The following is a 24244-nucleotide window of genomic DNA, read 5'->3' as shown; positions in this document are numbered from 1 at the left end:
GAACCAAAAATTCCTCCTTTTACCTTTAAATCCTGACGATGTGAAGGAGAACCTTTCTGTTTAATACTCACCAAACTAAACCAAACAACATTTAGCTGAAAGTTTCTGGTAAACTGAAACAGTTTCTGTCCTGTTTAGGAGGAGGGATTTTTTTGCTGTACATTTTCTTCTTCTTCTTCTTCTTCTTCTTATTATTATTATACGTTTGTCACGATAAACACATGTTTTAGGATGACATATTTTCCCAGAAACTATCACAATAAACGATAGTATCGTTGTATCGATGTTGTTTTATTTCTATATAAGAGCATAATCAGTTCATCCTTTTCCACAGCGATTCATTTTTAAGTGTAAACGCAATATATTAAGTCCAGAAAAAAACTTGTCCAAATCGTGTCCATTTTAATATATCGAACCATAAGTCGATATAGTATTTATTGTGAAAGGCCTGAATGCACAAAGCGTTCGCCGGATTATCTCTAAAGTTTTGTGTTCAGAGGGAGTTGCATTGTGGGTAAAACTCTACCTGTAGGTGTCAGGTTCTGAAGAACGATGCTTTAAATCTGGAGCTGTCCCATCAAATCATAAAACATTATGAATCTGATCAAACGTTTAGAGTTGACTTTCTGTTTTGGATTCTGTGTTCAGACACATTTCAGTTCATCTTCCTGCACTTCAAAGCAGAGAGTTTTCTGGCAGTTTGATTCGATTCGATACTTGCTTTCATCAGACTGGTCATGGAGTCATTTGTGTGTCGATTTATTGAAATCCATCATTATAATTGGCATCAGAAGTCTCTGTGTTGACTCCCAGCATGGACCTGTCAGTCAGCATTGTGTTTGTTGGACCAAAGAACAACTTGTTAAAGTTTGGAGATCGTGTTTTCCACTTTTGTTAACGTGAACGAGGTCGGACATGGCCCTGTAGGAGCTTTGGAAGTTTTCATGTTTTTCGCACATTGCTCTGACCCTTTGTTTGTTTGTTTGTTTGTTTGTGCAGGGTGCCGACCAACATGTCAACACAGGCGCCGACGTTCACACAGCCGCTGCAGAGCGTCGTGGCACTAGAGGGTAGTGCCGCGACGTTCGAGGCTCAAGTTAGTGGTAAGAAATTAATTTTATATTATTTTTATATCCTGTAAAATGACCCTGTGACAGTTTGAAGAGTCATGGAATAAAGCTGAATAGAGTTAGATGTAAAACTTTCAGTTTGCATGTTGTCATCACTAAGTCTTTTGGTTTGTATCTGCTGAAGCCAGAACATACAAGCTAAAAAACAGTCAAAAATTGCAAAAATATAATAATATGTAATGGGGGTGGAGAGAGTCCTCTCCACTCAGAGAACCAAGGTTACAACGTAACCCTACATCGTCTCAGACGATAGAGAAAACAGATTTCCTGATAAATGTCAGAGAGGATCTTTGTTTTCTGATCCGGTTCTCCTCTCTCTGCAGGTTCTCCAGTTCCTGAGGTGAGCTGGTTTCGTGATGGCCAGGTTCTTTCAGCCGCCGCTTTGCCCGGCGCGCAGATCTCGTTCAGCGACGGCCGCGCTGTTCTGAGAATCCCCGCTGTGACCGCCGCACACAGCGGGAGATTTTCCGTCAGAGCAACCAATGGCGCTGGACAAGCCACGAGCACCGCCGAACTCCTTGTTACAGGTTAGACTCACAGAACAGCAGCAAGTAGACACAAAACAACCACAAAGAGACTCAAAACAACCACAGAGACACAAAACAGCCACAAAGAGACACAAAACAATCACAGAGACACAACACAACCACAAATAGACACAAAACAGCCACAAAGAGATACAAAACAACTACAAAGAGACTCAAAACAACCACAGAGACACAAAACAGCCACAAATAGACACAAAACAGCCACAAAGAGATACGAAACAACCACAAAGATACAGAAAACAACCACAAAGAGACACAAAATGACTCAAAAACCACAGCAAAGAAGCAACGGCCACAAAGAGACACAAAACAACCACAAAGAGACACAAAACAACCACAAAGAGACACAAAACAACCACAAATAGACACAAAACAACCACAAAGAAACACAAAACAACCACAGAGACAGAAAACAACCACAAATAGACACAAAACAGCCACAAAGAGATACAAAATAACCACAAAGATACAGAAAACAACCACAAAGAGACACAAAATGACTTAAAAACCACAGCAAAGAAGCAATGGCCACAAAGAGACACAAAACAACCACAGCAAAACAGCCACAAAGATACTGAAAACAACCACAAAGAGACATATAAAACTATGTATCATTAAATATATGGTATATATGGTATGAATATGAATCTTAATCCTCTAAAAGCTACGTATTGGTTCTCCTGAGATCAGGAGAATAAAATCTTGTGTTTCTGGGTCTATATTTATCTCTGGCTGAGGGGGCGGGGCCTGTTACTTAATCAGGTGATAAAACCGATATAGATGCAGCTGTTGCAGCATAACTTTCCTTAAGGGGAATCTCCAGTTTATTAAGCGATTAACAAGTTGAACTGGGACCAGAAAGGATCGCGTGTCCCCAAAAACTCCACGTGTCAACGAGAAAGAGGTCAAAGTTCATCTTTAAATCACTCTGAGTCTGTTGATGCCATCTGTACAACTTCAAACATTCAAATAAAATTTAGTTTCATTTTCCTGCTGCAACATGTCATTGTCCCACAACAAACAGAACATTTAAATGGCCATTAGCTGATCAGTTGATTAATGAATTTTGATTATTTTATTACATTTTTAAGTCTTTTTCAAGCAAAGAAATAAAACATTTCAAGCAAATTTGCAAAACAACTTGTGAAAATCTTTAAGATATTTCATTGTACATAATAAACAGATAATTGATTAACTGAGAAAGTAATCATCAAAATAATAATCACTTGAATCCCTGAAAATAACGTTTTAAATAGTTTATTTATTGTTATTTTGATGTTTTCGTTGTCCTTGTCCCCATGTCTCTTTGAGGTCGTAGAACCACATGGATTTCTTCCAGCTAATCAGCAAAGATCAGGCTACGTTACTAGATTAAAGTGGCAAATCTACAAGAAAAAAAGTCGCAGATTTAAGAGATTTAAAGTGGCAAATCTGCGCGAAAAAACTTGCAGATTTACGAGAAAAAAGTGGGGAAAAAAGCATTTTTTTTCTTGCAGATTCACCACTTTAAATCTCATAAATCTGCACATTTTTTCTTGTAGATTTGCCACTTTAATCTTGTCAACTTTTTTACCATTAATTTGAGATTTTTTTTCCACAAACTTTTAAAATTTTTTCTCAAAATATTACCCCCCTCCCCCGGGTCCGTATGTTTTTTTACACATTCTGGCTGTATGTAATATCCTCCAATATTCTATTGGGTTGAAATTTGCAAGTATTTCAATGAGTGTCCTATTAAGAGTTAATAAACGTGTTTCTGTCCCTGCAGCGGAGACGGCGCCTCCAAACTTCCTGCAGAGGCTGCAGAGCTCTTCGGTGCGTCAGGGCAGCCAGGTTCGCCTGGACGTTCGCGTGTCGGGGATCCCCGCTCCGCTGGTGAAGTTCTACAGAGAGGGAGCAGAGATCCAGAGCTCAGCTGACTTCAGGATCCTCCAGGAGGGGGACCTGTACAGCCTGCTGATCGCCGAGGCCTTCCCCGAGGATTCTGGGACATATTCTGTGACCGCCGCCAACAGCAGCGGGCGAGCCACCTCCACCTGCGAGCTGCTGGTTCAGGGTGAGATGCTCCGTCCGTCGGCTGCTGCAGAGCCTGTAGTGTCCTACGTGGATCAGACTGAACTTGTGTGTGTTTGTGCTGCAGGTGAGGAAGCTGTACCTGTAAAGAAAACGAAGACGATTGTGGCCACATCCCAGATGGCTGGGATGGCTGCTTCACAGACCCAAGTGGCGAGGGTGAGACTCACTGAAACACAACCAAGTTAAACTGACTCATCTGGTTACATTTCATGGATAAAAACCAGAAGTCCAACAAAAGGCCTTCACACACTAATCACACTAATACATCATCAGCACATCAGACTTTTTTTCTTGTAGATTTGCCACTTTAATCTAGTAAATTTGCAACTTTTTTTCTCGAAATATTACCTGAAGTTACCAAATATAGTTCTTTGCCTGATAAAGGGTTAAGGCTTTTAAAGAACAAATCAGATTAAGTAACCGTTGTTGAAGATAAACTTCATTCTTTTCATCATGATTTTATTGTTGTTGTTGTTTTTGTTGTTGTTTATTTAATTTTTTCATGATTCATGTGGTTTCAGAAGGTGGAGGCGAGCTTCCAGGCCACCACCATGATGGAGATGCACATGGAAGGAGGAATGATGACTCAGCATTTGTCCCACAAAACCCCGCCGCGGGTTCCCCCGAAGCCAACCTCCAAGTCCCCGCCGTCCTTCATTTCCAAAGTGGCGGGAGGACGCCAGCAGTCCCCCTCACCTGTGAGACACGTGAAGGGCCCGTCGCCCGCACCCGTCAGGTACGCCAAGTCCTGAGAGAAAGAGTCTATGTCTGTGGTCAGTAGAGGCGTGAATCAGTGTATCGGCCCCACGATACGATTTTATCCCGATACTTGAGTCACGATCCGATTTTATCCCGATACTTGAGTCACGATACAATTATATCCCGATACTTGAGTCACGATACTTTTTTATCCCGATACTTTTTTATCACGATACCTGAGTCATGATACGATTTTATAGTGATTTTAAGCATTGTGCGACATGGTGAGTATTGATACAATATATTGCGATTCAACTATTTAACTGCATTTTGTGTCCACAAAATTAAATTCAGTCAACAATTGTTTTGTCCAATCAGAGAAAATTCTCAGTCTATTCATCTCACTTCAGTCTTTTTATTTCTCCACAATGAGAGTCAAACTCACAGAATGAACAACAAAGTATTCAGTCAAACTGAACTGAACTGATATCAAACATGTGTGGATGACTACAACTGCAGCATATATATATATATATATATACACAATTCCTTAGATCTTCTAGTTTCATATGATACAAGTATCTCCAGTATATTCATAAAAACGCTGTCGAAACGTTGAAAATACTGACCATCCGTTGGAACGCTAAATATGAATACTTGGATCGACTATGAATCGATATAATATTTCCACACTAAATATCGTGACACTCTGCTGTATTGATTTTTTCCCTCCTCTAGTGTTCATATTGAGCATCATGTTTCTGTTTCTGTCCTCTGCAGACCCGTGTCTCCCTCCAGAGGACTGTCCATCTCCCCCATCAGACCAGTGAAGTCTCCCCTCATGACCAGGAAACAGGTGAGAACGTTGTAGAAGAGTTAAAAATCCAGCAGAGACTCAAACTCAGCTGATTATAAATCCAAAGTCACATACAACATTTTACCGTCTCCGTCCTGCCGTATTAAAGAGATCTCCTGTCTGCCCTTTCTCACAGATCTCTGCCTCTGCTGAGGTGCTGCCACCCTGGAAGCAGGCTGGCTACTCGTCTGAAGCCAGTTACACCAGTATGACCAGCATGTCCAGCATGACCAGTGTGAGCAGCAGCAGCCAGCTGCACATGGAGAAGCACTGGGAGCAGCAGGTGACCGCCACCAGAGAGGTGAGCACGACCGAGCGCTGTTCAACCTGCAGCTGCATGAAGCTCTGCAAAACATTTAAACCACACAATTTATGAGCTTTAATAGTCCGGCGGCTTAGATAAATAAAGGGGACACGCCAGAGAAAAGCACCAAGTTTTTTCCACATACTCTCTATCACTATAGGTTTCAATTTTTGGTAGGAGCCACTTCATCAAGATTGTGGATTGAAGATGGCAGCCATATAAAGTCTATGAGAACCAATATATCTTCCAAACCACTTAGAAGGTCAATGTTGATGTCAAAATCTACATTTTCTGGGTCATGGAATCATTTAAAGCGGCTGAGAACATCACTAGATGATTATTTAATCAAATAGATAACTTCATTTTCACCCAGACTGGTAGGTCTTCAAGTGCTGCGGCAGTGAATCCTGAGTTAAAAATGTTTGGAATCTATGTTCACCACGGGAGAGTGAGGATTAGCTGCCACGTACACTGCTCAATAAAATCAAGGGAAAGCTTTAATCTCATGTCAGATCTTGATCAACAAATTATTTACAGTGAGAACCTTTACTGATGTACATTGTATAACTTGTTGAGATCAAAATGACATGAAGACCTATATCAATATATGTCTGACCACTTAGGAACCTTGGAATTATGTAAAAACATGTAGAAAATGAACATATCTATTTGATCATCTAGGGATATTCTCAATAACTTTTAATGATTCCTTGACACAGAAAATGGATATTTTGACACTAAGATTTACCTTCTAAGTGGCTTGGAAGATATATTGGTTCTCATAGACTTTATATGGGTGCCATCTCCGATCCACAATCTTGATGAAGTGGCTCCCATCAAAAATTGAAACCTATCGTGATAGAGAGCATGTGGGAAAAAATTGGTTCTTTTGTCCAGCGTGTCCCCTTTCTTCTAAAATCTGATCCTAAGCAGCCGACTATAAGTGTTTCTATGTACAAACAGGTCTATAAAAAGTGAGTGTTGTGATGAACATGACGCAATATAAATATAAATGAGGATGTTATAAAGTAGGTGAGTGTGTTGTCTGCTCGGCCTGTGTGTGATGAACGTGTATCGATGTGTTGATGTGCCGTGCACGCGTCAGGGCGAGCATGTTTCCCAGGACGACAGGACTGTTGCCGTGGCTACCGTTGTGGCGGCCGTGGATCAGGCTCGCAGCCGGGGGCCGTCTGAGGCGGCGGGGTCCGGAGAGCAGGTAGACTCCACCACCACCTCCTCCACCTGCTGCTCAGACTCCATCCCTTCTTCACTTTAATCACTTTATTCCTGCTAACGTTCAGAACGATCCTGCTCCCAGAGGACGAACCTTCTCACTGTATCATCCCACTAACATGTTTTCATATCGGGTTTTCTTTTAACTTTAAAGTAAGTAACAACAAAAACAAGACAAAATAAAACTTTGATAACTTTTTTATAAGCAGCATCTTTAAATGCTTTTTGAAAGATTTCAAGGATTTTCTTTAATTTTTGTATTTTGTTTTAGAAATTTCTTGCCGACAAAAATCTAAATTTGTAAATACCAAAAGCTTTAAAAGGCAACATATTTAAATAGAAAACAACAGAAATTAAAGAAATTAAGAAATTTAAACAGGCAGGTTTTAAACCAAAACTTGCATCAGTGCAGGTAGGCCAGATTGTTGAGACTTTACAAATATTTGAGACATAAACATGGGTGTCATCAGCATAAAGTTTAACCGAGTAATGCTAACTTTTGCTCCTTTATGAAAAGAAGTTACTTTACATCTGACTTCTAAAGTCAGTGATGTCTCAAATTACAATCAAATACTTCAATATATGTGTAAATACTACAATTTGGAGATATTGGAAGGAGGATTTCTTCACTTTTTCTTCTTTTACTTCCACTTTTTTTGACGTGCTTTCACCTCTTCATCATCTTCTTCTTCCTCCTCCTCATTGTATCTGCTGTTTTTAATGAAACCACAAGATGAAATATTTCTTTTTCTCTGCATGTTTCTCTCAGTGTTGCACAATGCATGCCAGCTTCATGGATTCAGTGATGATTCTTCTTCTCTTGTGTTTCTGATGTGATGATGATGTTGATTTTTTTTTTCAGTCTTTGGGGTTTTTTGTTCTTGTTCTTCTTCTTTCTCTGGACTTCCTGCCGTGGAAGTCCTGAGCTCTATGTGCTGGTTTTTGTGTCTTCAGGCTGAGGGAGGGGGTAAAGCCGGGGCGGTGGCCACGGTGGTGGCCGCCGTCGACCTCGCTCGCGTCCGCCAGCCTCCCATGCAGGCGGAGGGCGGAGCAGCTGGAGAGGAGGAGGCTGTGGAGGTGGAGGTAAAGCAGCAGGAGGCAAAAACTGAAGAGAAACAAGTTGTTGTGATGGAAACAGCTCCTGCTGAACCTCCAGCTGCTGTCGCTGTGACCTCAGAACACCACAGAGTCTCCCAGGTGTCCCAGGTGTCCCAGGTGTCCCAGGTGTCCCAGGTCGGAGGACTTTAACCCTAACCCATATCAGACACCATTTCTTACCATAAAAAGAGTCTCAGTTTTCTTAATAAACTCTGTTGGTCACTCCAGATTCAGAGAACAACAGAAACCTCGTCCCATGTGGACACTGTCCCTGCCCCGTCTCCAGTCCCACATTTCACAGTTTCTAAAGTTTCTGTCCCAAAACACGAACCGAGCCATGAGGTAAGAGCGGAGCTGCAGGCCGCCGCCATCATCCAAAACCCTCCATCTCCATCTTTAACACACGAACATCTTAACGTTCAGCCTGTTTGTTCTGTGCTGTGGTTCACTCTGACTGTCAACATCCTTAAACACTCAGGGTGCTCCAAAACTGATCCCTGATTCTATTTAAAACATTTATTTATGGCAATATTATCGACCAAATGGAAATCTGACTCTGTTTTTCATCATCCAATAATATTTCCATGCCATTTAGATACGATCATAAATTTAAAAGTGACATTATACTTATTGATCTCATCACTCTGTTGTAACTCCACATCACCGTCACAGAGTTGTGTTGCTTCTTTCACCTAAAACTCACATGATAAAGTTAATATTCGCTCCTGTGTATGTACCAAAGCTTAAGCTTCTTTTGAGGTTTTTAAAATGAAGCTTTGAAAATCTGTTGGCATATTCTATGGCCTCAACGCTCTAAACAAATCTCAAACAAAACTCCCAAAAAGCTGTTTGGTCCTGTCTAATCCTTGGCCTGACTCAGAGACGTTTTATTAACCATGTTGCCGTTGGTTGGTCAGGTGTCCATCGCCGGCTCTGCCATCGCCACTCTGCAGAAAGAGTTGTCCTCCTCCTCCTCCTCCTTCTCCTCTGCCTCCAGAAAGATCATCAAGCCCGTTAAGTCTCCCAGCCCGTCTCGCAGGGCGGTGGCGGCGGTGGAGGTGCGCGTGGCACCGGAGCCCCTCCCCCCGCCGTTCAGAGACGTAAGATATCAGAGTCAGGTGGAGCTGCAGGCGGGAGGAGTGAGCGCAGTGAGTGAGGAGGAGTTTGAGGACTGGGAGCCTCAGGTGGGTCCTCCTCCCTTCACCTCCCCCAGTTTAACCCCGTGTGGACTGTCACCTCCTCATCGTAACGCACACTGCAAAAAAAGAAAAGTAACGCACACTGCAAAAAAAGAAACTGCTAGCATCAGTTAGCCGCTAGCATCAGTTAGCCGTTAGCTTTCCCTAATGACCGAATTTCCCGCATTTCACAACAAAGAAATAAGAGTTAGCAGAACTATTGTCCCTTGTTTTGAACCCCAACTTATATATATAAGTAACAACAACTCACCAACTTGTTTTTGGGCAGACAACTGGCTTCATTTGTTGTGCTAACTTACATTATTGCCCTAAATGTCAATAATTTATATTTCCAAGTTTTACCAACTTAAATCACTGTTTTAGGCCAAAAAATACAAGTTGGCTTTCTTGCAGTGCAGCAGCCAATCATCCGCCTCATGAAGGCTCCTCCTCTTCCTGTCTGTACCCACTGACCTCCATCCCTCTGTCCTCTCTGCAGGGTTTTATCTGTTCTTACGTCCTCCACCCTCCATCCTCACAGACCTCCACGCTGACAAACTCCTCACCGTTTCCTGTGTTTCACTCCTGTTGTTGTTGTTTCTCCTCAGGAGGCGGCTGCAGTTCCCACCAGAGCTCAGGAGCCCGTCGTTCCTCCCACTCTTATTGCTGTGAGTATTTCCTGTTTCTGACCTTCAAAGTAATACATCATTATTGTAATTCGCTTTTACCAAAAATAAAAACTAATTGAAACTAGCAAACTCACTCTAAAAGCTAATTAAAACGAACTGAATTTGAAAACAAAAATTTACCATGAAATGAAAACTAAAACTAATGAAAAATCCTAAATTATTATTATTATTATTATTATTATTATTATAACCTTGGTCCAGAGAGGTGAGACAAGATTATTTCTTAATGAAGCAAAGAAATTCAATAAAACTCAAAAATAACAGTTTAAAAGTTGATTTCAGACTCTTTTGCTTTTGAACATATTTACACACACAATATTAAGGATAAATCCTCCAAGAAAGCTGAATATCTTTGTGTCTAACGGCACCTCTGTCTCTTTTCAGGGTCTGAAGAACGTCACGGTGACGGAGGGCGAGTCAGTGACTCTGGAGTGTCAGATCAGCGGTCAGCCCGCTCCCAGCATCCTCTGGTTCAGAGAGGATTACAAGATCGAGAGCTCTATTGACTTCCAGATCACCTACATGAGTGGATTCGCCCGCCTGGTGATCCGCGAGGCGTTCGCTGAAGACAGCGGACGCTTCACCTGCACCGCCACCAGCGAGGCGGGAACCGTCAGCACCTCCTGCTACCTCCTCGTCAAAGGTGACTCAGCGGCTTTCTCTGTTTTATATTAAAGAACAGGTTCATGAACACATGGCTTTGTTTGATTACATGTTTAAATTGGATCCAACTTGAACCCATTTAGGCCTAAAACGCCTGGAAAAAAAGCCTGGAAAACCTTTGGCCGATTTTAAAATAAGCCCCCTAAAAGTTTTTTTTAGTACTTGTCTGTCTTTTTTTTTGTAATTTCATGTCTTTTTTTGGTAATTTGTGTCTTTTTTTGGTAATTCTGTGTCTTTTTTTAATAATTTTGTGTCTTTTTGGGGTAATTCTCTGTCTTTTTAAAAATAATTGTGTGTCTTTTTTTGGTAATTCTGTGTCCTTTTTGGTCATTTTGTGTCTTTTTTTTGGTGATGATTTCAAAGTTCTGGAAAAGTCCCATGTTGCATTGCGACACTCCCACATGTATTCTGATACATTTCATTGGCCAAGAGACCGGAAATAGGTGGAAAAAGCTACAAATACTTCAAAACGACATATCCGCTTTCCCGGCTTTAATGGGTTAACTGGGTTCATTTGAGTATTTAATCTAGTTTTTGTCTTATTTAAGTAATTTAATAATCAACTATATAAACTATTGTAGTTTATATTATTATTTAAAAGGTTCACTCTCTGTTTCAGTGTCAGAGGAGATCGAGAGCAGAGAGGAAACGACGACTGTCACTGGAATGGGAATGACGCAAGAGAAAATGTAAGTTGGATATGTTGTCGATTTTGTGATTTAACATGTTAAGTTTGGAAAGTGTTTGACAGAGCTGTCGGGTTTCATTCAGTATCACAATGGAGACAAAGGAGGAGATGGTGTCGGTGAGCGCAGGAGAGACTGCAGCTCCCTTCTTCATTAAGAAACCCACCGTGCAGAAGCTGGTGGAGGGCGGAGCCGTCTTCTTCGAGTGCCAGATCGGAGGAAACCCCAAACCTCACATCATCTGGAAGAAGAGCGGTGTGCCACTCACCACTGGATACAGGTAGCAGTCCACACCGGGCCCTCTATCACTGTCAGGACCCTCTAGATATAAAATATTTTGAGTTGGACACTAAAATGCTCTATAAAAAAATATTATAAGTACAAGACTACATTAAAAAACTATCTGATACCTAAGTATCCGCTCAGCTTACTCTGAACTTTAACTGAATTGATCCATAAAAGTACTAGGTCCTGCCTGCAGCTTTTGACAATGGAAAAACAAAAAAATAAAATATAGTATTGAGTGCCACTGTTTCATTGGGGTTTTCTGCCATCAGATACAAAGTTATCTACAAGAAGGAGACCGGAGAATGTAAACTGGAGATCTCCATGACTTTTGCTGACGATGCTGGAGAATACTCCATCTTTTTAAAGAATCCACACGGAGAAGCCTCAGCCTCCGCTAACCTGCTGGAAGAAGGTACTCACATGCTTCTGTTACCTTTTAGAAAGCCATGTGATGCGTTGAGGAAAGCTTTGTTAATCACAGTACGTCTGCATTCACAGAGGAATACGAAGCCTACATGAAGCAACATGATGTGACATATAAAACTGAAGTGGTGACGACGACGACTGTGGTTCAGGAGCCCTCTGTGGTCGTGAGCCAGTACGAGATGGAACAGAGGAGGGTGACGACCCCCATGAGCTACGTCTCAGAAACGGTACTTTCTGTTCTGTTCTGTGACATGAATTAAAGTTTACCGAGGTCCCAGTTCTTATCTGATTTTTTAAACTTTTCCCGCAGGAATTTATGATCTCAGCCTTCGAGGAGAGGATCATCCAGGAGATCGAGCTGCGTATCATGAGGATCACCTACAGAGAGCTGGTGACGGAGGACGGAGAGATGATGGTGACTGTAGCAGAAGAAGAAGCCGTTCAGCCGGCATTCAGCACGCCGGTCAAAAACTACAGAATCATAGACGGAATGGGCGTCACTTTCCATTGCAAGATGAGCGGAAATCCACTGCCAAAGGTACATAGTTACAAATCTTATCAAAGTCTACAATTATACAATGTCTGATAGACCAGTAGTTCTCAACCTTTTTGAGTCGCGACCCCCAATTTAACATGCATGTTGTCCGCGACCCCCGCTCACTGAACAGAATCTCACATGCACAGTTCGGATCAGCCAAAAAGGAAACAAAATGACCAAAAAAGACACAAATTGACAAACAAAATGATCAAATGACACAAAACGACCAAAAAAAGACACAAAATGACAAAAAAAACAAACAAACACAAAATTACCAAAAAAAGACATTAAGTGATTTGGCGACCCCCAGAAATCATCTCGCGACCCCAATTGGGGTCCCGACCCCAAGGTTGAGAATAGCTGTGATAGACAGTATGCAGGTGTTTACGATTTAATCAGTAGGATAAAGATTAACTCTATGCCTCTGGATGTTTGCAAAAAAACATTTTTTTAGCATATATCTGATCAATACCAGTTGCATGTTGTGCCAAGCTCATTAAGAAATGAAATGAAATGAATGGTCTCTCACGTCCATCTAAAAGGGGCGCAATTGGGATTTCTTTAAGTTTTACTGAAATTTATGGTTTGCTTACAACATTTGATACGACTCTAACTTAGCAACATAAACCTGGAGCATATTGTAATAATAGAGGCTTGAGGAGACTTTTACTACATGATTAACAAAATACAGTTAGTCAAATGTCTGTTTAAGTTTCTTTTTGCCAAATTAATTACACCAAGTGTAAGTGCTGAGAATCTGTACCCATTACAAAGTAACAGTGTAATAAATGATTTCAGACATTTCTAGGATCTGATACTGAGAGTTATATCAGTGGATAAAACCATCTCCTGTCTTGTTCCAGATTGCCTGGTACAAAGACGGCCAGCGCATCAGGGCTGGTGGCCGCTACCAGATGGAGGTTCTTCAGGATGGGCGAGCCAGCCTTCGTGTGCCTGTGGTGCAACCAGAGGACGAGGGTGTGTACACCGCCTTCGTCTGCAACATGAAGGGAAATTCTGTCAGCTCTGGGAAGCTCTACGTCGAGCCATCTGGAACTGTCACACCTCAGAGATACACACCGCAGCCAGCGATGCAGAGGATCAGGTGAGCTCTAATGTGCTCAGACAAATTGCAGATTTCAGTCTGCAAGCGCTTGCTATAACACCTTGATACTGATGAGTCTGCTCTGGTCTCAGATCCACATCTCCTCGCTCTCTGAGCCGCTCCCCTGGACGTTCTCCCAGCCGTTCACCCGGACGCTCTCCAGCCCGCAGGCTTGATGACACAGACGAGGCTATGCTAGAAAGACTTTACAAGCCTGTGTTTGTCATGAAACCTTCCTCAATCAAATGCTCGGAGGGGCAAACTGCCAGATTCGACTTGAAGGTCGTTGGCAGACCAATGCCCGACACATACTGGTTCCACAATGGTAAGGAAAACAAGGTTCATCTGCAGAAATGCAAACAGAGACTTTTATTTGTTGCCTCTGACATGTAAAACCATTTCTTCCCGCTTTTCTTAGGACAACAAATTGTCAATGACTACACCCACAAGATAGTGATAAAAGAGGACGGTACCCAGTCCCTGATTATTGTCCCAGCCATGCCACAAGACTCTGGAGAATGGACAGTCGTCGCTCAGAACAGAGCTGGAAGGACTTCTGTCGCTGTAAATCTTTCCGTTGACGGTAAGTCTATCAGATACAGCCTTAAATAAATTAGGAAGATCAGTTCAGAATGTTGTTGCCACGACCGGCAGTCAAATTTCTAGTATTTCATTCATCAGACAACTCTTGCAGCTACAAAAAATGTATTACCTTATTAAATGCCGTCTTGTTCTGCATTGTATTTCACCATCTACAGCTCGGGAAAGCCTGGCTCGCCCTCAGTTTGTTGAGAAGCTGAAGAACATTACTGTGAAGCAGGGCACTCTGGTTGCGTTGGCTGTCAAAGCCATTGGAAACCCCCTGCCTGACATTGTCTGGCTGAAAAACAGTGACATTATCACACCACAGAAGCACCCACAAATCAGGTATGTTTCTGTACTTTTTTATGAATGATTTTGACACAGGTATGTAGAACTTTGGAGTAGTTTGTGGTCATCAATACATTTGATTTGTTATGTATTTCAGGATTGAGGGAACTAAAGGAGAGGCCAAATTCCAGATTGCATCTCCCTCAGGCTCAGACAGTGCCTGGTACACTGCTACAGCCATCAACAAGGCAGGCAGAGACACCACTCGCTGCAGAGTCAATGTTGAGGTGGACTTCGCTGCTCCTCAAGCTGAGAGGAAGCTCATTATTACTAAAGGAACCTACAAGGCCAAGGAGATCGCAGCTCCCGAGCTGGAGCCCCTTCACATGCGATATGGTCAGGAGCAGTGGGAGGAGGGCGATCTTTACGACAAGGAGAAGCAGCAGAAACCACAGTTCAAGAAGAAGCTGACCTCTATCAGAATGAAGCGCTTCGGTCCAGCTCACTTTGAGTGCAGGCTGACCCCCATCGGTGACCCCACCATGGTCGTGGAGTGGCTGCATGACGGCAAACCCCTGGATGCTGCCAACAGGCTGCGCATGGTCAACGAATTTGGCTACTGCAGTCTTGACTACGAAGTTGCTTACGCCAGAGACAGCGGTGTCATCACCTGCAGAGCCACAAACAAGTTCGGAGTGGACCAGACCTCGGCCACCCTGATCGTCAAGGATGAGAAGGGCCTCGTTGAGGAAACACAGCTTCCTGAAGGCAGGAAGGGAGTACATAGAATGGACGAGATTGAGCGCATGGCTCACGAGGGAGGGCCCTATGGAGTCACCGCCGACGAGGAAACTGAGAAAAGCAAACCTGAAATAGTCCTTGTTCCTGAACCAGCCAGAGTGCTGGAAGGCGACATTGCACGATTCCGCTGCAGAGTCACCGGTTATCCAGCACCCAAAGTCAACTGGTACCTCAACGGACAGCTTATCCGCAAAAGCAAGAGGTACAGACTCCGTTATGATGGTATTTACTACTTGGAGATCGTCGACATTAAGTCCTATGACTCAGGAGAGGTCAGAGTGGTTGCAGACAGTCCTTTAGGCACAACTGAGCACACTGTGAAGCTGGAGATCCAACAGAAAGAGGACTTTAGATCCGTACTGCGTCGTGCTCCTGACCAGAAGGCTGCAGAGGCTTCACATGAGGCCGGAAGAATTGGATTTGACGTTGTGAAGGTCGACCGACCTGGCGAGACCTCACAGGACAGAGAAGTTGTTAAGCTGCGTAAGACACAGAGAAATGTTCATGAGAAAACCTCAGAGGAGACAGATGAACTGAAGAGCAAGTTCAAGCGTAGGACAGAGGAAGGTTTCTACGAGTCCATCTCTGCTGTGGAGTTCAAGTCTCGCAAGAGGGACGACTCCTATGAGGATCTGCTGAAGAAGACTAAGGAGGATCTGCTTCATCACTTGAAAGAGAAAGAAGAAGCCGAAAAGAGGAGGCTGGAGGAAGAGGGCAAAATCACCATCCCGACATACAAACCAGAGAGAGTCCAGCTCTCCCCCAGCATGGAGGCACCCAAGATCCTGGAACGAATTACAAGCAAGACAGTTGCTCCGATGGATGAGGTCCGTTTCCGTCTTAGAGTCGTTGGGAGACCAGAACCTGAGTGCCAGTGGTTCAAGAACGGCATTCTGGTGGAGAAGACAGAACGTATCTACTGGTACTGGCCTGAGGATCATCTGTGTGAACTGGTGATCAGAGATGTCACTGCAGAGGACTCTGCTAGCATCATGGTTAAAGCCATGAACATCGCTGGGGAGGCTTCAAGCCATGCCTTCCTGCTTGTGCAAGGTAAAGCCATTTTACACCAGATCTCACCAATAATACTCAATGTTTTTACACTAAATTGTACGGCTCAACTCAACTCTACTCAACTTGCTGTTTTGTCTTTTCAATCATAAAAGTTTTGGATAGTATCTTGGTTAGTTATTATAATTACTTAATGAAAGACTCAAATGTAGCATTGATAGAGAACAAAATGAGACTTAACTTTGATCCCTGTGGGACACCACAGAGGAGAAGGGACTGCTGTATTAACTCCACATGGTATGGCAAAGCTCAACTCAACTCGGCTTGATAGAAATCATTCTTTTTTGGTTTTTCATCAGCCAAAGTTGTGGATAACACCTGGTACTTTCTTTGGTTCCACTTCAGTCGAGGTTCCAAAAGAGCCAAGCTGATATTAGAAGGTGGAGTTAAATCAATTTTTGTATTTACTCAACCCAGAGTTTAAAAATTACAGCGGCTACTATCCTATGGTACTTTCCACAGTTGGAAAAAAAAAAAGAGACAGGAAAAAGGTCCAAAGTCAGTCGAGTCGAATCGAGCAGAGCCAAATCCTGCAAAGGAATCACGGCATATTTAGTCATTAAGCCAAAGTCTCGTTATATATTTCCTTTTGCAGCCAAGGCAGCAATCAACTTTACCCAAAACCTGGAGGATGTCAGTGCCAATGAGAAGGACACCATGGTGACATTTGAGTGTGAAACCAACGAGCCTTTCTGCAAAGTAAAATGGCTCAAGAACAACATGGAGATCTTCTCCGGAGACAAATACAGGATGCACTCAGACAGAAAGGTCCACTTCCTGTCCGTGCTGATGATTGAAATGAGAGACGATGCTGAATACACTTGTGCGCTTGTGGAAGATGACAGCATCAGGACGAGCGCAATGCTCTACGTAGAAGGTAATGTTTATCCCAGAATCCTTCCATCCAATGTTTTTTTGGGGGGTCTTATTGGAGTGGATTGGGAGATCAGTGTTTCTGACATGGTTCTGTACCCAGGTGCTGCCCTGGAGCTCATCAAACAAATGGAGAGCATCGAGGTGCCAGAGACCTACTCTGGAGAGTTTGAGGTCGAGCTGTCTCGTGAGGACGCTGAGGGCAGCTGGTTCTTCGGAGACAAGGAGATCTCTCCCAGCAGTAAATACGTCATGTCCTCCCGCAGAGGAAGACAAACCTTGTCCATCAAGGATGTCAGGAAAGGAGACCAGGGGAAATACTCCTTTGTATGTGGAGATCTGAGGACCAGCGCCTCACTGAAGATGAAACGTAAGACACTTTACAGAGTAGGGAAGCCAAGCTGTGAGTCAGTCATTGGTGGTTGTAGGTTGATTGGCTATTAATGCTGTTTCTCTGTCTTTAGTGCGCCCAGTGACCCTGATGCAGCCCCTGACCGACCTCACAGTGTGTGAGGGTGACATCGCTCAGCTAGAGGTCAGGTTCTCTCAGGAGAATGTCGAGGGAACCTGGATGAAAAACGGACAGGCCATCTCCGCCTCGGACCGTGTCCACATCGTGATCGACAAACAGGTTCACAAGCTGCTGTTGGAGAACGTCACCAGGGAAGATGGTGCTTCCTACTCTTTTGTGGTTCCCGCCCAAGACATTTCCACCTCAGGCAAACTCAATGTTCAAAGTAAGAGTCAGAATTAGTGTCAGATCTAAGTGATACCCAACTCTATCCATCACTTGAACATACTGAAATCTTCCATCTTTGATTGTATTTCCTTTCAGCTATTGAAATTGTGGTGCCGCTGAAGGATGTGTCCTCCATTGAAGGCACCAAGGCTGTTCTGGAGGCCAAGATCTCCGCTCAGGACATCAGCTCGGTCAAATGGTACCACAACGATAAACTGGTGATGCCCAGTGAGAGAGTCCAGACAGTGGCGAAGGGAGCCAAGCAGCGTATGGTCTTCGCACGGACCTTCGCTTCTGATGCAGGACGCTACAAACTGGTGGTCGGCAAGGTCGACACCAGCTGCAGCCTGACTGTTGAAGGTAAGACTCTTTTGACTTTCCCATGAATCTGTTTTTAGTTCCAAATTCCAGTGATGTACTCTAACCACCTTGTTGTTCTCACAGAGGTCCACATTGTGAAAGACATGGAGGACAAAGTGTGCTCAGAGTCCCAGAACGTCACCTTCAACGTCGAAGTGTCTCACGCCGGCATTGACCCGGTCTGGACATTCAGGAACCAGCAGCTCAAACCTGGACCCAAGTACAAGATGGAGTCCAAGGGCAAGGCTCACTCTCTGACAGTCATTGACTCCATGAAGGACGAGGAGGGCCAGTACATGTTCCACGCTGGTGAAAAGACCTCCAGCGCCAAGCTCACTGTCTCTGGTATGTCTAGATGACAAATTCAGATAAATAAACTCAAGAAGCACCAGGATCAACAAGATAAATATTTCTTGTAGGATGTTAAGATGTTTACCAACCAGGTTTCAAGTTTGAGTTTGACGGCAACTTCCGGCATGGTGCGGTCTTGTTCAAGAACGTCCCTTTGAGGAAGATACTGAGCCTTTAACCCTTTGTAGTTTTGGTCTATTTTGTCCATTTTTTGTACGTACCACTTCCTTTAACCTCAATGCAGATGCTGTTATAGATTTTGTTTTTGGATGGAATCATAAAACAAACTGTTCCCAAACAAACTGTTCCCATCTTCTTTTACCAGGTGGAGCCATAACACGGCCCCTGCAGGACGTGACAGTGGCGGAGTCTCAGACCGCCGTGCTGGAGTGTGAAGTCGCCAACGCTCACGCCGAGGGCCGGTGGCTGAAGGAGGGGCAGCATGTGGACTTCAGTGAGAACGTGGTGAGCGAGGTGGAGGGCACCGTCAGGCGCCTCACCATCGTCATCACCAGGCCACAGGACGTCGGAGAGTACACCTACCAGGTGGCCAACTCCAAGACCACCGCCAACCTCAGGGTGGAGGGTAAGTACCTGCCGCTCAGAGTCCACGTTAAGACAAGACCAAGACTTCATTTTACAAATACTGATGGCTGTGTGTCTCTCTGCAGCGGTGAAGATCAAGAAGACTCTGAGGAACCAGACCGTTACGGAGACCCAGGAGGCGGTGTTCACGCTGGAGCTCACCCACCCCAACGTGAAAGGATCCCAGTGGATCAAGAATGGCGTGGAGCTGCAGAACAGCGACAAGTACGAGATCACCTCCGAAGGCATGGTCCAAACCCTGAAAGTGAAGAACTGCAACACACAGGACGAGTCGGTTTACTCCTTCAAACTAGGAAAACTGTCCGCCAATGCCAGACTCAATGTCGAGAGTGAGTATCTCTGATTTATTCTATTATATTCTAATTGATGACCCCATTATACACCACTGTACGGTATATAAACTACCCAATGCCTTGCCATCTTGGATCAAAAGTATATTTTACCCAGATTTTTTCAAAGTAAAGCGTATTTTATGGAGATATATTCACAGTTATTTGTATGTCATGCTCATTTTTTCACAGTCAAGTGTATTCCATATGGATTTTTACCTTTCTTTACATTTCATTATTTGGTAACGCTTTATATTAAGGTCCTTGTAATAACCATTAATTAAAAAGTAATAAGGCCCTTGTGAGTCCTTATTAGATGCTTATTAACATTATTGTGTGTTTATAAGCTTATATAAGTGTTAATAATGGCATTACAAACACCCATGACCCACCCATTATGTCTTTGCCATGCCTTTATTAATCTTATTTTGTTTGCTTATTGATATTAAAATATACTTTATTGCTCATCTATTATAAGTTAACTATAAGTTAACTATGCTTTATGCAACTACTGGATCTAAAGAGAGAACAATGCCTTATTACTTGTTAATTAATGGTTATTAAGGACCTTATTATAAAGCGTTACCCATTATTTAACTGTATTAATTCTTTTACCTGCTCGTTGTTTTCTGCAGCGATTAAAATCATAAAGAAGATAAAGGACGTGACCTCCCTGCTGGACGGCACCGCCTCCTTCGAGATGAGCCTTTCACACGACAACATCCCCGTCAGGTGGATGTTTAAAGGCGTCGAGCTGAAGCAGAGCGAGAAGTGTAAGATTCTGACGGAGCGCAAAGCTCACAAACTCATCCTGCAGAACGTTGACACCAGCAACGCCGGAGAGTACACGGCGGTGGTCGGACACCTGCAGTGCAGCGCCGTGCTCACCGTGGAGGGTACGCCAACTTTCAACAATAATAATCATGATAACCATCTAGAATTAGAAAATAAAGACATTTTCTAACCCATTAAAGCCGGGATAGTGGATGACGGACACGTCTTTTTGTAGTATTTGTATAAGCTCTCAAATACTTTTTGACTTTCATTTCTATCTGCTACAGAGGCTGAAAAATCTATTATTTAGTAGAAGCGTTGACACTTCTGTTGAATTTCCAGAAAAACTCCAGGTTTTAGGGGCTTATTTTAAAATCGCCCAGATGTTTTACAGGCGTTTTTTACAGGCGTTTTAGGCCTAAATGGGTTAATGTGTCATTTATTTTGACATTTTCTGTAATTTAATTTTTTTTATTTATAATTTTGCGTTTTATAATAGTACATAGATCAAAATAAAACATATATTTAAGTATTTATTTAATTTAATTTTTTTAATTTCTAAATGTAGTTATTTATTCTTCTGCAATTACAGTCCTTCAAAATAAAATAATTACATAAATATATATATAAATCAGTTTCTCTTGATGATGATGATTATTATTATTATTTGTGGTAAGAAATAGAATATTATAATCATCTAATAATAATAATTTGATATTCCATTAAATTCATAGTTGAAATATGCTCTTATGTTAGGTCTTATTTTAGTTAATTATTTATGACTTATTTTGCATCTCCTGCAGCGCTGCGAGTCACCAAACCTCTGAAGAGCGTGCAGATCCCGGAGACGCAGGTCGCCACGTTTGAGTGTGAAGTTTCTCACTTCAACGTGCCGTCCACGTGGCTGAAAGACGGCGTGGAGATCGAGATGAGCGAGAAGTTCAGGATCGTGGTCCAGGGAAAACTGCACCAGCTGAAGATCATGAACACCAGCAGGAGTGACTCTGCAGAGTACACCTTTGTCTGCGGGAACGACCGCGTGTCCGCTACGCTCACCGTCAACCGTAAGATAATTTACATTAAACTTCATCAAAAATATTACACTGTTTAGAAAATAATAAATCAGACATTAACTGGATAAACTGGGAATTAATAAAGAAAAGATTATAATTCTGTAAAAAAAATATATATATTTGGTATTTTTTTTTAATTTGTTCTAATTTAATTAATTAAAAAACATGTTTTAATTACTGTTAATAGTTTTTAGTATTATTATCCAGTATAATCATCATAATCATAATAAAAACCTGTTTTTTATTTAATATAAATGAGCTATATAAATAAATGGTATTATTTGTATTATTATTATTTGTATTATTATTATAATTATTATAATTATAATCATTGCTATTATTATTATTATTATTATTATTATTATTATTATTATTATTATTATCACTGTTATTATTATTATTATCATCTTCATGATAATAATAATAATAATAATAATAATAATAATAATAATAATAATAATCTAATCTGTGATCTTGTTTAGGTGCTATAATTATTATTGTTATTATTGTTGTTATTATTATTATTATTATTATTATTATTATTATGACAGTATATGTGCCCCTCTCTCTCCCCTGCAGCCGTCCTGATCACGTCCATGCTGAAGGACCTGAACGCTCAGGAGCGCGACACCATCACCTTCGAGGTCACCGTCAACTACGAGGGCATCACCTACAAGTGGCTGAAGAACGGCGTGGAGGTGAAGTCCTCGGAGCGCTGCCAGGTCCGCAGCCGGCAGCTCACGCACTCCCTCACCATCAAGAACGTCCACTTCGGGGACGGAGGGGAGTACCAGTTTGTGGCGGGGTCCGCCGCCTCCGCCGCCAACCTGTTCGTGGAAGGTAACGAGAGACTGAACATGTTTTACTCTAAAGAGAGCCCAGTTAACTTCCAGCTGCTGATTATTTACTGTTGTGTTGTTGTTTATTCAGCTCGTGTGATTGAATTCACCAAGAAGATCAAAGACATAAAGATCACAGAGAAGAAGAAGGCGATCTTTGAGTGCGAGGTGTCTGAGCCCAACATCCAGGTGATGTGGATGAAGGACGGCCAGGAGCTGGACGTGTCCGAGGAACGGTACGTCATCATTCTTTGTCCTGAAACAGGGGTCGGCAACCTTTACTCAGTAAAGAGCCATTGTCGGACAGAAAAAGATAAGAAAATATTCTAATGCAGCCTAAACCTTTTTTGAGCCTAAAACAGCCTATTGAGTGTGAATAAACCTACCAATAATACTAATAGGTCATAATGAGCATTTATTTGTATGATTTTGTCACAATCCAGAGAGGACCCAAGTGTAAATGAGGCTGGACCCCAAAGAAATATCTCAGGAGAAACTAGACTCGATTTTGGCAAAATTTAGAGGTTAAGATGGATGGATCGATGGTTGATGGATGGATGGATGGATGGATGGATGGATGGTTGATGGATGGATGGATGGATGGATGGATGATGGTTGGATAGATGGATGGATGGATGGTTGATGGATGGATGGATGGATGGATGGATGGATGGATGGATGGATGGATGGATGGATGATGGTTGGATAGATGGATGGATGGATGGTTGATGGATGGATGGATGGATGGATGGATGATGGATGGATGGATGGATGGTTGATGGATGGATGGATGAATGGATGGTTGATGGATGGATGCATGGATGGATGGATGGATGGATGGATGGAAGATGGCTGTCATAGCAGTCCGGTCTTGAATACAATAAAAAGGATACAATAGAATAAAATACTGAGGTAGAACAAAAATAAATAAATACAGAATACAAATTGTTTCTGGCCGACACCATCGATCAATGAAAATGCAAAGAAATAGAACAGAAACTTCATTTAGTATAATTGTTTTGTGGCGGCCTCATGAGGCTCTGGAGCCGCAGGTTGCCCTCCCCTGGTCTAAAACAGTTTCCACTCTGTAAAGGTCGAGCCTAATCTGAGTGTGTGTGTGTCCGTGCTGCGTTCAGGTACACGGTGACGACAGAGAAGTATGTCCACCGTCTGATGATCGGGACCGTCCGCATGTCTGATGCGGGCCAGTACTCGGTGGTGGCCGGCTCCAGCGTCTCCAAGGCCCAGCTGGTGGTGGAGGGACGCGACATCCGCATCACCGAACCTGCAGAGAGAGAAATCACGGTTCGTTTAATCACCGTGATTCTAACACTGAACCCTTTCAGACCTAGCACAGAACAAATTCTTTACATCTTTACATACTGTAATGGCATTTTCATAAGCTTTACATCAATACAACCCTTACGTCCCACATTTTAATAATATATATGGACTTGTGTCCATACTAATGAAATAAATTGATTAAAAGTGAAAAAAAAAACACACACAAGATTTTCATCTTTTTCTGGTAATTTTGACTTTTTTTCCTAGTAATTATATTTTTCTGAAGGCAGATTAACTGTTTTTCTTACAGTAAAACTTTAGATTAAATGTAAAAAGATTTTAAAATATAAAACATTTTTAAATATTGGTAAAAAAAAAACACCAACATTTTTCCACAACTTCCCGACACACACTGATATCTTGACGCACAGCTTTTTTTCTTGCAATTTTCACCTTTTTTCTGGTAATTCTACTTTTTTTTTTTGGATCATTTTTACTTATTCTCTTGTAATTTTGACTTTTTTGGAGGGTAATTTTAACTTTTTTTTCTGATAATTCTACTTTTTGGGGGGTAATTTTCACTTTTTCTGGTAATTTTTAATTTTTTACCTGGCAATTCTACTTTTTTCTGATAATTTCCACTTTTTTTCTTGTAATTTTGACTTTTTTTCTTGTAATTTTGACTTTTTTTCTGATATTTTTTCTTTTTATCTGATCATTCTACTTTTTGGGGGGTTATTTTCACTTTTTTCTGGTT

General features: G+C 42.2%; 1 protein-coding gene across 1 annotated transcript in view; it reads left to right on the top strand.

Annotated features, from left to right (window-relative positions):
• The first annotated feature begins 1012 nt into the window (after positions 1-1012).
• The window catches only part of ttn.2 (titin, tandem duplicate 2), a 219891-nt gene continuing 196659 nt past the window's right edge, over positions 1013-24244 (top strand). The window contains exons 1-31 of the mRNA XM_059342393.1: positions 1013-1103; positions 1454-1657; positions 3447-3734; positions 3819-3910; positions 4276-4490; positions 5234-5309; positions 5446-5610; positions 9731-9790; positions 10196-10454; positions 11094-11163; positions 11246-11440; positions 11718-11860; positions 11947-12101; positions 12185-12412; positions 13276-13517; positions 13610-13842; positions 13936-14100; positions 14276-14444; positions 14545-16241; positions 16855-17136; positions 17236-17502; positions 17597-17869; positions 17968-18231; positions 18316-18576; positions 18908-19168; positions 19254-19517; positions 20153-20413; positions 21095-21355; positions 21944-22204; positions 22295-22439; positions 23340-23508. Coding sequence (XP_059198376.1) covers positions 1013-1103; positions 1454-1657; positions 3447-3734; positions 3819-3910; positions 4276-4490; positions 5234-5309; positions 5446-5610; positions 9731-9790; positions 10196-10454; positions 11094-11163; positions 11246-11440; positions 11718-11860; positions 11947-12101; positions 12185-12412; positions 13276-13517; positions 13610-13842; positions 13936-14100; positions 14276-14444; positions 14545-16241; positions 16855-17136; positions 17236-17502; positions 17597-17869; positions 17968-18231; positions 18316-18576; positions 18908-19168; positions 19254-19517; positions 20153-20413; positions 21095-21355; positions 21944-22204; positions 22295-22439; positions 23340-23508 — 7716 coding nt within the window. The remainder of the gene's footprint in view (positions 1104-1453; positions 1658-3446; positions 3735-3818; positions 3911-4275; positions 4491-5233; positions 5310-5445; positions 5611-9730; positions 9791-10195; positions 10455-11093; positions 11164-11245; positions 11441-11717; positions 11861-11946; positions 12102-12184; positions 12413-13275; positions 13518-13609; positions 13843-13935; positions 14101-14275; positions 14445-14544; positions 16242-16854; positions 17137-17235; positions 17503-17596; positions 17870-17967; positions 18232-18315; positions 18577-18907; positions 19169-19253; positions 19518-20152; positions 20414-21094; positions 21356-21943; positions 22205-22294; positions 22440-23339; positions 23509-24244) is intronic.

The sequence above is a fragment of the Centropristis striata genome, chromosome 10, assembly GCF_030273125.1.
Source record: "Centropristis striata isolate RG_2023a ecotype Rhode Island chromosome 10, C.striata_1.0, whole genome shotgun sequence".
NCBI classification, from domain to species: domain Eukaryota; kingdom Metazoa; phylum Chordata; class Actinopteri; order Perciformes; family Serranidae; genus Centropristis; species Centropristis striata.
Note: the sequence above shows the minus strand (reverse complement) of the source record. Positions and strands in the feature narration are given on the sequence as shown.